The following is a 13,670-nucleotide window of genomic DNA, read 5'->3' on the forward strand; positions in this document are numbered from 1 at the left end:
AGAAGTGTCTGAAAATCTCGGTGATCACCACCAGCAGCAACAAAGCTTCTTTGTCAGTCTTGACTGAGCCGACTTTCGACAGCTGGGCCAAATGTCGGGAACCAAAGGCTTACAAGCTTCTTAGTATCAATTATCAACTTTAATAGCCAGCGACAGTGTGATCGGATGAAACTCTACAGTTTGGCAGAATGAATTCTTTATTGCCTGAGAATAACCACTCTGCAACGTCAGTCTCGATTTCCCTGAACAGCCAATAACCAACTATGGTCTTTTTAGTTTCCTGTTTCCCCTTCTTCCTCCCTTTTCACCCATGGTTGTTATCATCCTAGGAGATGGCACAAATCACTGAACAGTTGTTTACTCACTACGCAGCAGTGTTATACGATAGAAGATGGATGATTCACGGTACACAAAGAAAGATGATTGGAACAGAAGTGCGGGGCCCTGGCTCTGGCCTTGGGAATAGTCACTGAACTCCCCTGAGCCTCCCTGTCTTCATCGCTACAGTGGAGAGGCAGGCTGAGAGGTTCTCCAAGGTAAGTTCCAGCCCTGAGACTCAGCTGCCAAATTTAAAAAGTACTAACTTCCAAATAACTGAATTATTATACAATACAGTATACATTACATTACAAAACTGTAATGTTGCTCCTATTAGCCTTGACTAATTTTATTAGTTTTTAGTCTTATCAACGTTAAACACGTATGTGGTTTAGAGTCAAATACTCAACAAGGCTTATCGTGAAAAACAGCAGCCCACCCATCCCCACATTTGTCCCTCCTCAGAAACAATCAAAAAAAATTTTTTTTATTTTGCTCACCTGGCCATTTTGCTCCGCCTCCCTCCTTTTTTTTTTTAAATTTTTTTATTTTGAACCTGCAGAAAAGTTGAAAGAGGAGTATTCAAGTTTTCATACTTGACTCCTCCTCAGCTAAAGGGCTGATGTTGACATCTTATCACACTCCCTCCATCTTTTTCTACACTTCCTTTATGGGAGACCATCTGAAAGTGGGCGGCAGAGAGATGACCCTTCACTCCTAAACACTTCAGCGTGCATCTTCCGAGAAGAAGAGCTCTTGCATAATTACAACATAATTGCCACACTTGAGAAAACTGACGCTAACTTAAAATACCATCCGTTCTCAGTTGCCCATTGTTCCATAAAATGTCTTGTAAATGTTATTTTTTTCCTAACCTCGATCCAATCAAGGTTCACGCTTTGTATGTAACTGTTAGGTTTCTTGAATCGCTCAGTCCAGTCTGCCTCTAAGCTCCCTTTGATGAGAACAGGTGAGTTGTCTGGCCTGGATTTGTGCCATAAATCCCACATTTGTCTGCTTCCCTTTACTAGACGCAGGACAAGTCTTTTTGGCAAGAACACCCCACTGGAGGAGTCATGTCCTTCCTCTCTGCATCACGTCAAGAAGCATGGAATGTCAGTCCTTCCCTGCCGCTGCTGGCAACTGTTGCCAAGCTTGACCACTTGCTTCAGATAGTGACAGCCAGATCTCCACACTATGAAGGGATCTTTTCCCCCTTTCTACCTAAGAAGCAATTTGTGGAGCGCTATTTTGAGACTATGAGAACATCTAACTTATAGATTTTTAATCTCTGAGTCATTCTTGAGGTAGAGGTTTCACTAGTCAAATGTACCATTTTCCACCTATGGCCCAGAAAATAATATGTTAGGACTCAGAAGGACAAGAGCTCTTCTTGGTCAATTCCTTTTTTGTTTTATTTTGTTTGATTTTAGGCAGTCACATGAAATCTTCTTTTTGTATTTCCTTTTATAAGAAACATACTTTGTTTTTTCAGTAATGGGCATGAGCTATTGATTTTCACCACGGAAGAGTACACACACATTTCCCTCCACCACCACCATATATGTGCACCCTTTCCATCTTCCTAGTACAGTTATAACATGATTTTGTTTAGATCCCTATTTGGTGTTTCCATTATTATAACCATATAAAACCCCACCGTTGACCCAATGTATTAATTCTATACTGTACATCTTCTGTTACCCTTCCAGATTCACTCTCCATTCTTCTCCATTCTGGTCTGTGCCTTGGGAGGCTGGTCTGCATGGACTCCATCAAAAGGCTCCCTTGCCTAAAGTTTACTCAGTTGGGTTTGGCCAACAGAAGGCACTGGCAGGATACTGGAGGGAGGAAAAAAGGAGATCAAAGTATTTGTTCCCAAGCTCCCTCCCTAGTAGGTTGCCCTGGGTTAGCTGCTTTGTTCTACAAAGGGCCACAGCTCTTGTCAGGCAACACTCTATGAAGTTCTCCATTATGCCGGTTGCAGGGCTTTACAATTGTATTGCTCACAGACACAAGTCACGTGATTATTTACATCTCCGTGAATACATCACTGAAGTTTCGGGCACAAGGCTCAGTAATAACAGCAGTTACTACTTATGGGATATCCACTAGGTACCAATCACTTTATATAACACTCTCAATCTTCAAAGCATTAATAATAATATAAAAATACTATTAACTCACTTCACAAATGAGGAAATTCGGACACAAAGAGGTTAACTAGCCCAAACATATGGTATGTAGATGAGCTGGAATTCAAAAGAGGTCTTCTAGGTTCCCAAACCAACGTTCTAACTTACTTTGTCTTTTTAAATTAATTTTTAATTATACAAGTAATACATGCTACATTTCCTACAAACTTTTAAATCATAACAGGTAAGAGTAAAATCGTTTTGACCATCTCCTAGAGATAAATGCTGTGAGCATATGGTGTGTATCCTTCCAGCCTTTTTTGATACTGCACACACTATCTGCACATACAAGTATTTAAACTTTTTTGTTTTTATTTTATATAAATGGCGTCATGTTTTATGCATCATTTTCAAACTTGCCTTTTTCCCTCAACGAGTCGCTCTGAAACTTGGCACGCTCTGCCACTCCCCGCTGTTTCCCTCCCTAGGCCTATCTGCTTCTCTAAAGACCGGGCAGAACAAGACTGAGCGCTGAAGATCTTGGCTGATCTCCACTGACAGCACCAGACGCCTTTAAGGGGATTTTTTTTCTTTTTTCCAACATTTCATTATGAAAACCTTCTAACAGATAACAAAGTTTAAAATATTATACAGTGAACACCCGTGCACCCACCACCTACATTCCACCATTACCCTCTTACTATATGTGCTTCATTACCTATCCACCCATCTAGCCATCCACAGCAATTTTTTTTTTTTAAAGATTTTATTTTTTTCCTTTTTCTCTCCCAAAGCCCCCTGGTACATAGTTGTATATTCTTCGTTGTGGGTCCTTCTAGTTGTGGGATGTGGGACGCCGCCTCAGCGTGGTTTGATGAGCAGTGCCATGTCCGCGCCCAGGATTCGAACCAACGAAACACTGGGCCGCCTGCAGTGGAGCGCGCGAACTTAACCACTCGGCCACGGGGCCAGCCCCAACCACAGGGATTTTAATGTTCTTTATACATACATACATTAACATCACAAGGGGTGTTGTTTTATTTCTTTAGGAGATGAAATGAAGCTTAGACCTTACAGAACTTGCCAGTGCTAATGTGATGATGACTTGTTTACAATTCTAAGGAGTAGAGCTGGTTCCGAACAGCGGCCACGTGAGTCTACAATGCAGACTTTGCCCACCAATCATGCTGTCTCAGTTTGCTCCAAATGACACAGATTCTAAATGTTGATATAAAAGGGTATGGGGTTTAAGTCAATAGCGTAATGTTTCTACTTTGCTATTAACAGAAACACAAAAGAGCAAACAGCTTATGAAATCATTCTCAAGTGTTTAATTAAAATCCAGATAGCATTTAACATGCAGAGATGTTTAAATTCTTTCAGTGACTCTTAAATTTTAAAATCTTTTTGTACAACATTTTGAGGCTAACTTCATGCTAGAAATCTAAAAATGTACAACTTAACACAAAAATACATTCGGAGTCCATTCCAATCCAAGTTTAAAACACTTTAATTGCAGACAATGTGAAGATATTTAAAAAACAAAAACTACAAAATGAGCACATAAAAGTCTTCCCTTTTGAATCTTTAATAAAATACTGCTCTGTATAAGATTTAATGAAAAATTCCAGTTATTTATAAAATCATTGTGATAAAAGAAATGAAGTGATATATATGTATGAATGGTACTTAATTATATTGTTTAAATGAATGAAATGAACACTGATGATACAGCACATTATTACTCATATCAAAACAGATGAGCACACTCAAAGAAGTAATTGGGTACAGGCAAAAGAAAATGTCAGAGACTTGAGGCAAAACAAAACAACCCCAAACAAACAAAAAAGCCCCTTAACTCTAAGGGAAAGAAAAGAATAAAATAACTTAGAGCAAACCGTGGACCAAATTCTCACTCCTCTTACTTCATGAGAAATGGCATGAGAATTTGGCTTTAAATTACTAAAACATCTAGAGAAACTTAATTATTTGGCCTCGATAATTTAATAGTACACCAATTGCTGAAATATCAATAGCAATGGGTGCACTGGTGAAAAAAAACAGTATTTACAGGTTTAACTATGTAAAACTTTTTGGAAACCAGAGTCTCCGTCACAAATTGCACTTAAGATGGCTGAATGCACTGACTGAGCAAGGCATCACTGTCGGTTCACTCACACACACACACAGACACACACACACACACAGACACACACACAGAGCTATGGAGGGCTGCTATTCTGAACTCCTGAAACTGTTCTAGACACGCGTTTTCTCTCTCTAAAGGAAGGATCAGCGATGTCTGGGCTGTTCCCTCAGTATGGCAGCAGTGACACTTCTGCTGCCTGTCGGCTCGGCCCTGCTGCTGTCTGTTTCAACACTGTCTCTAACTGCTCCCTGGCAGAAGATGGAGAGGTCTGACGGAAATATGAACTAGGTCAGTCTGAAAAATATCCATTTCTGGAATTGTAAGCTTTATCCTGTCTAGGAAAGAAACCTCCTGCAAAAAACACTGTTTCACTGACAAAGTCTACAAAATGTACATATAAGGGAACTTCTGTGATTTATTTTTTTTAAAAGGTAGAGAATGTCTGTCACAATAACTTCTCTCCAATAAATTAATTCTCCTCTACAGTAAAAACACAATTTAAAAGCAAGATGGTACTAAAAAATATAGCAAGCTCAAAAAGCCGGGGAATTGTACACAGTTGCTTTAAAAAAGATGCTCTGAACAATGAGAAGAAGCATGTTAGAACTAACTTCAGTGGAGATCTGGACAGTTCTGTGAAAGGTAAAAATCAGATCACTATGAAAATGTACGACTTACTATGATTAAAACGTGAATGAACGTGAATGCAGCTCATCTATTTCCTTGAGCTGGGAAGATACAGTCTGCAAAAGCAGTGAGTTGGTACGTCTTAGTTCAGCGGTTTCCTTCTGCCAACCACCTCCCTCGTCCCCACCCCCTGCCCCAAAGCCAAGAATCTAGATTAGCTGGAAATATCAATCTAAAACCAAGGCAAATATCTGATCACAGAAAAGGAAATAAACAACGAAAACCTGCATCTAGAGTTCTCCATCCCTCCCACAAAGGGGGAAAAAAGAGCTGCTTATCTTTTTAGTTCTCAAAGAACTACTTAATCCTCAGAAAAGGAAGGAAAGTCTTAAGGTGAAACTAAGGTACACATAGAGGTGCAATTAATTTTTATTGAAACTGAGTCTCAGATGTTTAAGACTTTAGTCTACGTGATGTTTAAATCAATTAATACATTCTGTCAAATTATAAAACAGGTAATGATCAGGTAATGTAGGAAATTGTGAAAAGGAAGAATGAGACTGGAAGGATCAATCTGTAAAATTCACATGAGATGCTCAAAAAAGAGAAAAAAATTATTGAACAAGGATATTTAGATTTCATTGCTGTAGTTATGTGGAAACATGAAGCAATGTGGGGAATCTGCTCTTCTGTGCTCTGTACAGCCCGCAGTTTTCAGAGAAAGTCCTCAGCAGATTCAACAGTTGAATGGGCCTGTTTCTAAACTCTGGGGCGGTCTGAGTCTGCCTCATCCAAAAGGGGAAAACTGTAAGTTCCCTAAACTATCAGTGGATCCAGTCTCCTCAAGATTATCACGAGACAAAAACTGGAGGGAGGGCCCATCAGCTGTGGATCTTAGGCCTGCATTTGGAAAAAGTCTGCAAGGGGGAAAGAATACAGATAAATGCCCCATCACCATCTAGTCATTCTGGAGCTGTATCCTATTTTAACCCTTCTTCAATTTTGATCTTTGGAATAATAGTTTAAAAGAAAGAGAAGAAGGAATGAAGAGAAAACACTTTTACTGCCTATCCACACACAACTGTCAGCTTGCTTTGCTCAAACACTGAGGAAATATCCTTATGGGCTCAGTGGCACTATGCTTACTGAAATTTTTCTTGGATTATTCAGAAGATGGCGTGTGCTCCTTCCTCTGTGCTCTAAAAAGATGCCGGCTGTACCCTGTTCCTAGAGTGGTGACACAGGAGCGAGGCAATTCTTGTATGCTGGAGTTTGCACAGTTATATGCTGAGAGATATTACACATTTTGAAGTAGTAAGAGGTTAATGGAATATTACTGTCACAATTTAACTTTTTGGTATTGTATTCCCATAATAGATGCTTCCTTTAAAAACAAGCAGAGAGTTTGTGCGGAAATAAGGACAAACACTGACAATTACTTGAGCCTCATTATCGAAGATCCCACTACAGATAAACATTCCCAACAAGCAAATGTTGGGAACCGATGAACACGTGAATCCAGGAAATCAACAGAAAATAAAATCACAGAAACTCACATGACTATAATAAATGACAGATAATGAACATTTATCTCATACTAAAGGCACTACTAATATACAAATACCCTCTTAACATTTAGAGAAACTCTGAAGTCAGCAGTTAGAGAAAGGAATCCACTTAGTTCAAAGCAGCATTTTAAAAAACAAACTACTCAAAGACTCATGGCAGAGTTTTCAATAAGCTAAATAAAACTGGACACAATGAGCAACTGCATATAAAGATTACGGTTTCTACTTTTAAAAAAGTATGATAAATTACTTCCTTAAAAATATAAGCATATCACAAAAACTAAAGGATAAATATATATATATAAAAACTCAGGCCCAGGTACCACTGAGAAATTTTCATAAATTCTAAAATAATTTCAACAGCCACAGCTTGAACAATACACACCCACATATAACATGCAAAGACAAAATGCCAGAGTCACCAGACAGTTCAGCATAAAGCTAAAAATATGGAAACAGAATGAGACAGGCATTTGCCATGTAAATAATGTACATCACAAACTGATTGTACCTGTATTAAACCATACCTTGGAATTTAAAAAAAATTTAGAATTTCATCCGTTCTAGGAAGCACTACACATGGACCAATAATGGAGCTCTCACATGTTTAAGTAAGCAGGTAAAAAGCTATATAAAAGAATAATACAATTTATTTTAATTAACAACATGATTAATATTTTGAACTTTATTTCATTAGAAGATTAATTTGTAATCATTGTACCCTGTAGATTTTGAAAGAATTTTATTAGAAATGACTAATGCTGGTTCTCGAATAATCTAAAAAACTCTAATTACTTACTCAAATCTAGATTGCTATTTATAGTTGTAAGCAGTTAAATGAAATATCCTGCTCAGTATTCTAAAGTTGCTTTGGTACAAATTTAGGATAAAGCAGAACTGGCAGCACCACACCAATGTGATCACCCAGCAGGGCGCAAGGACCCTGGCAGACAATAAAACACAAGTTAACACACTCACACATAAAAGCCATTCTCCTGACAATTCTGTTCCATCATTAAAAAGAGAAATAAAATCCACTTTCAGTAAATTATACTTGAGGCCCAATTTTCATGCTACATTTAATTATCCCTCAATGATAGTGTAAAAAATATTCATTAGTATTGCAATATGATGTCTAATTCATAGTTCAGGATGCTTCTAATGATGAGGCCACTGATTAGATTGGCACATTTCAGTCCACTGATATTATTTCGACACAAGGTTTAATTTAGTCTCTCTCTTTTTTTTTTTACAGCTTTATTGAGGTATAATTGATGTAAAATAAACTGCACATACTGAAGATGCACAATTTGATATAAACAGCATGAAAAGTGCCTGACAAAAAATTAAAAATTTTCAATTGAAACATATTATTTTAAAATAGCACATTCTAATTTTTTGTGAGAGATAGATGTGGATTTATAAAAAGGTGTGTGGAAAAGAAAGAAATTAATTCCAAGTACCAAATTTATTCAGAAGGTTTAGAAACGCCAAAATTGACAGCCAATTTTCTTGATTTTCTTCTTGAAGAAGAGCTTGGTGTTGACTTATGGTGAGACACACTATGGCCCTGGGGGGCAGCTTCAACTTGAAAAGAAGGTGCGGGTTGAGTAATCTGAGAGGACTTTAAGGAAGCTGATGAACTCCCCTGCGGAATCACTTTGGTGACACTGGAAGACCCTGGTTGGCTAGTCTGAAGTGGGGTGGCTTGAGAACTCTGGGCCTCCTTATTCTCAAAGTTCTTTTTGTTTGCAATCCTTTTTTTAGTAACCTTTAAGGAATAAAAGCATCAATGTAGCAACAATGTAGGCCAAAAAAGCTAGCATCAGAAAATAGCACAAAACCACGCTGTTCATGTTTGTCAACCACTGGTCACTTGTGACTTCCACTTATAATCTCCAAAATGGACTTCAGAAATTCAAGGAATTTAGTTATGAATAAAATATTTAAAAATTCTCCACAACTTAAATATAAAGAAAGTTTATATTCCTGATTTTAAATCACTTTGCGCTAGAAAAGGATATTATTACTCGCTGTGATAATTATTATTCATTAGAACACAAACTCAGACAGCAGGGATGAGGTCAGACTGGTCACTACCGGTTATAACCTATGCTCAGCACCCAGACCCAGTCTCAGGCTTCTAGCTGGCACTGAATCAGTAATTATTGAATAAACAAATTTTTATCAATAGTCTTTGAGCATTAAAAAAATCAATTCTCTTAAAAATAAAATAATTCTCTTTCCACGTCTCACCTGTAGAGGGATGAACTGATTGTGCGCACCACCTCGCATTCCCCCAGCCATGGGCATGGCCCCGGGATACGAAGTGTGCTGGAAAGGCTTTCCAGGCGCTGGCACTGGCGGTCCCCACGGCATCGAGCCAAAGAGATGAGACGACGGAGGCATTATATTAGCTGTTAAAAATCATGGAAAATTCCTCTTTTAGTAAAATGGTATCATCAAAGCCCTGAAATTGAAGACGACCTTCTGTTACCCTTTGTTCGCTTTGGCAAAGGGCAAACGCTTAACTTATGATTAATCTTGCTTACAGCATTCAACCTCAGGAGCCCCCCTTAGGACTGAACTAGCCACAGAAGCCAGCTTATCGTTATGCTGTCTGGCCTACAAAGGCCACTAGTTCCTTATGCTGATATGAACTTTAGGAATTTTTAATACTGTTTAAAAAAATAATAAAGTCATGAAACTGTCCCTTGAGGAGGAAAAGCCAGGGCACAAAGAGAGAAATCTTAAGGGTCTCACTCACCTGCCCCCAGAGCTAAGTTGCTTCCGTAGTGATCCCAGCCTACAAAAAAACGAAAAAGCTCAAATATTGAAACCTCATCATTTTCATACGACATGTGGAATCTTTCTTTTCCCTATTCTAATATTTGTAATTCAAGGATTTTTTTAAAATTTAAATTTTGTTTCTTCTTAAAAGCTTGTTGAACTAGTGGTTCTCAAACCTAATTTGTGTGTCTGAATCACGTGGGGAGCTTGTGAAATACAGGGCCTGGGCAGGGCCATACCTAGTAGACCAGACTCAGAGACGCCCAGGAATCTGCAGTGTCAACAAGCTCCCCGGTGGTTCTTTTGCAGTCAGTACCAGAGCACCATTTGGAACTCTGCAATAAACAGTGACAATCGAGACACCAGTACATTGCCACTGAAGAAGACATGTACTGTGTTCAAACTTTCTTTTAAGAGAGATAAAAAGGCAGCCAGACCTGTAAGATGATATAGCTTAAATGAAATTAAGCCACTTAAGAAATTTTGGGATCAAGAAAGAAGAATCATAATATATTTTTGTGTTATCAATGACAGATGTACATCCCAGGATAAAGAAAACTTTTAATATGAAAAACACTAATAAGATTTAGAAAATTAGGTCTTGATACTACCTATAAGTAACTTTGGTGGCAGTCATAATGTTAACATCTATTTAAAAGATGCTATGCTAATCTTATGCATAGGTCAACTTCACAATTCCCCCAATAAATCACTGTTCTGAATACAAAATACGTTTTCCTCCATTGGGACTATTTCATACCATAAAATAGAAACCTACAAAATAACTTTAAAATGTCAATCTGATGCTCAAATTTTTTTTCCTGATTAGCATTCCAATCTCTTGGCTTTTACTTATATCATACATTTTAATTAGAACATTGGAGAGCACCTACTATGAGACCAAAAGAATTCCAGTTAGAACCTTAAGATTCTTGGTAACTCTGAATACACTGATAAACACGATACAATAATAAAGAGAAATATAATAATCAACATGAAAAAGGTAAAAATGTCAAGCTATAAAATATCGATAATAAATGGGGAAAACAATCATTCCTTTCATATATAATACATTCTCATAAGACAGATGTATTTATTTATTTTTGACAGATTCTTTTTTAGAGAAGCTTGTGGGCACACCTTTAGGTAACTACATACTAATTACTTAAAATTATTTTTTATATAGTTACTAGATTCATTTTTGAAAGTGAAGAATGGGTCAAATTACATTTTGCCATTTACAGTGAACTTACTACCTTAAGCTATATGAAAACATCAGATCCATTATGTCATAAAAATTTTATGACTAAAACATTGTTTATACAGGGAAAGGAATGTATAGCAGCACAGTAGCAAAAGCATGCGCTTTGGAATTAGATAGACTTGCGTTTGAATGCCAGTTCTGCAACTTACTAAGTTACGACCCTAGACAAATTACAGTTTTTTAAAAAACTCAAAGTACTACATACACACTGTAATAAAAAAGGTTTTCAACATAATATAGCAGTCACCTGTTCCAACCCAGGTTTATCTGTTTTAGCTGTTTATTTCCACACTGTTCAACAATTTGCTTATACTACTGGTTAGTGATTTTTCAACTTTAGGTATTTTTAGATCTACTGACTTCCTATTAAGACACATCAAAATTCAGTTTTCATACTACCTCTCACTACTTGCCCTGTCCTCCTGATGTTAAGTGTATCACAACATCTGTTTAAATATAGAAGCAGTGTTTATGGTACGTGACTGTGGAAATACAGTCACTGCAGAGCCAAGTAGGGTACTCTGTTTTTTTCTTGTAACACTTTTTTTTTACTCTGTTAAAAATAATTATCCTTTAAAAGTAATTATCTTTTATTTTTATTTATTTATTTGAGGAAGATTAGCCCTGAGCTAACATCCGCTGCCAATCCTCCTCTTTTTCCTGAGGAAGACTGGCCCTGAGCTAACATCCATGCCCATCTTCCTCTACTTTATACGTGGGATAAAGCACGGCTTGCCAAGTGGTGCCATGTCCACACCTGGGATCCGAACCAGTGAATGAGCGCAGGGCCACTGAGAAGCAGAACATGCGCACTTAACCGCTGGCGCCTCCAGGCCGGCCCCAGCAATTATCTTTTAAAAGCTCTCCAGTCTTTTAAGTACCTATCCTTTATGTTTTTCCGAATGTTGCCCATCTATCAGATAACTATCATACCTGCCAAGACTTCTCTCTGCTCTTCCAATTGGGACTAGTTACTTTCTAGACCTATGAGCAGCTGGCATTCTGGGAGTTCCATTCATCACTAGATGTCTTGAGATTTAATCTCATGATTTTCTTTCTTTCTTAACTACTGTTTTGTTTTGCTGGAGCATATAATCCAATAGCTTTTTAAGAAAGGGTGCATAAGAAGTAAGTTTGCATGTCTGAAAAAGTCTTTATTTTACTCTTATACTAGATTCATAGTTTGGCTGTACAGAGAAATCTAAGATGAAATGAATTCTGTCTCAGGATTTTGAGGTGTTTAATGCTCAACTGCTTTCTAGCTTCTAGCCTCTGTTAAATAGTGCAATATCATTCTGATTCTTGATCTTTTACATGTATTTCCCCATCTCTCTGACCTCTTACGACCATCTCTTTATCACTGGGATCCTGAATTTCAAGGCAATCTGTGTCTCTCTTCATTCACTGTACTAAGCACTTGCTGGCCCTTTCAGTTTAGAGATGTATGTCCTTCAGTCTGAAGAAACTTTACTTATTTCCTTGATACTTTCGTCCTTTCCATTATCTCTGGTCTCTATTTCTGGCACTCCAATTAGATAAGTGTTGATCTGTGCACTGTTCCTCTAAGCCTCCCTTCTTTCTTATTTTCCACCTTTTATCCTGTTCTTCTTCCTGATATTTCCTTGGCTTTGCTAGGGCTTTATCTTCTGAATTTTAAAATTTAGACTCAACAATTTAATTCTTGTTCTCCAATTATCCTTTTTTTCATACATTCTTGTTCTTATTTTTTGGCTGCAATACTGTTTTATCTCACTAAGAATATTAACTATAGCTGTCTTTCAATTCCATACTTTCTATATTATCTCTATTTCCAGGTTACTTTCATTTCTCTTTGTTTCGGGCTCTTTTAATTTTAGCGATTTTCCTAAAATGCCCAGTGATCCCTCACAGTCTAGTATCTACTCACATTAAAGAACAAGACAGTAACACTGTGATTTGAAGCAGTGTCTGTGTGGGGAGGGAGCAGGTCAGATGACTTGAGGGCTTCTCTCTAGGATGACTGGGTAGTGAGCCAGTCTTTTGAAATTCAGTGAATTTCTCAAAAGAACCCTCCTCCAACTTCCTATGTGGGCCATGGCTGGCTACAATCTAGGAACACGCTGGGGAAAAGGAACTTTACCTTCATTTCCGTTTTGAGCCTAGTATCTCATTCTCTCTTCTGTGCCTGGTGTCCCCATATCTAGGGAGCCCTCTGGAGAACAAACCTCCGGTCTTGGCCTGGATAGGCAACTGCTCAGCTGGGCAGGAGAGGTCTTGGAGACGGCCTCCGTCACCCCACATTTAGACTTTGAACCAGTGCCCCTCTCTTCAGCCCATGCCTCCTCTGAAGCTTTGACAGCTTCTGAGACGTCCAAGTTCGGAATCTCCTGGGAATTGTGAGGGAAAATCTACTCATCAGCTCATCTGTATCCTCTTCTACACTTTGCTCTGTAGCTCAACTCTGCTCTGTAAATCAGTCATGACTTCTCCAATTCCTTTTCTCATCAGAAACTCTTTTCAAATCTCTAATATGCTGATATTTCTTCACTCGTCTCTTTGTGCCTGTAGGCCTACACTTTTAAAATCATTTATTAGTTCAGTTTAAGGGAGTTTAGGCAAACAGAAGAGACAGCTTGTTTAATCAGAATTACTAACCTTCCTAATGTTTATAGTGAGGATTAGATATGTAGAGCTCCTGGAAGAATACCTGGTATATAGCAGACTCAGAAAAGTAATTTTCTAAACTTGAAATAAATTATTGATTTTAAAATTATAATGATTAGGATATGAAGAAGTCAACTGCTATTAGGAAAAAGGAGTGATAAAAGAATTATTTAGAA

General features: G+C 37.9%; 1 protein-coding gene across 2 annotated transcripts in view; it reads right to left on the minus strand.

The window, feature by feature from the left end:
* Window positions 1–3,761: 3,761 nt before the first annotated feature.
* Window positions 3,762–13,670, minus strand: part of XRN1 (5'-3' exoribonuclease 1) — a 117,847-nt gene continuing 107,938 nt past the window's right edge. The window contains exons 40-43 of one of the 2 annotated variants that reach the window (XR_011496620.1): window positions 12,971–13,217; window positions 9,565–9,603; window positions 9,054–9,214; window positions 8,050–8,568 (exon numbers count right to left, since the gene is read on the minus strand). Coding sequence is in view for 1 of the 2 variants with exons in the window: in XM_014852041.3 (XP_014707527.1) it covers window positions 8,266–8,568; window positions 9,054–9,214; window positions 9,565–9,603 (503 nt within the window). In the remaining variant the exon portion in view is untranslated. Of the gene's footprint in view, window positions 8,569–9,053; window positions 9,215–9,564; window positions 9,604–12,970; window positions 13,218–13,670 lie in introns of both variants that reach the window. The other variant, XM_014852041.3, reaches the window with a different exon arrangement.

This window comes from Equus asinus, chromosome 21 (assembly GCF_041296235.1).
Source record: "Equus asinus isolate D_3611 breed Donkey chromosome 21, EquAss-T2T_v2, whole genome shotgun sequence".
In the NCBI taxonomy this organism is placed as follows: Eukaryota; Metazoa; Chordata; class Mammalia; order Perissodactyla; family Equidae; genus Equus; species Equus asinus.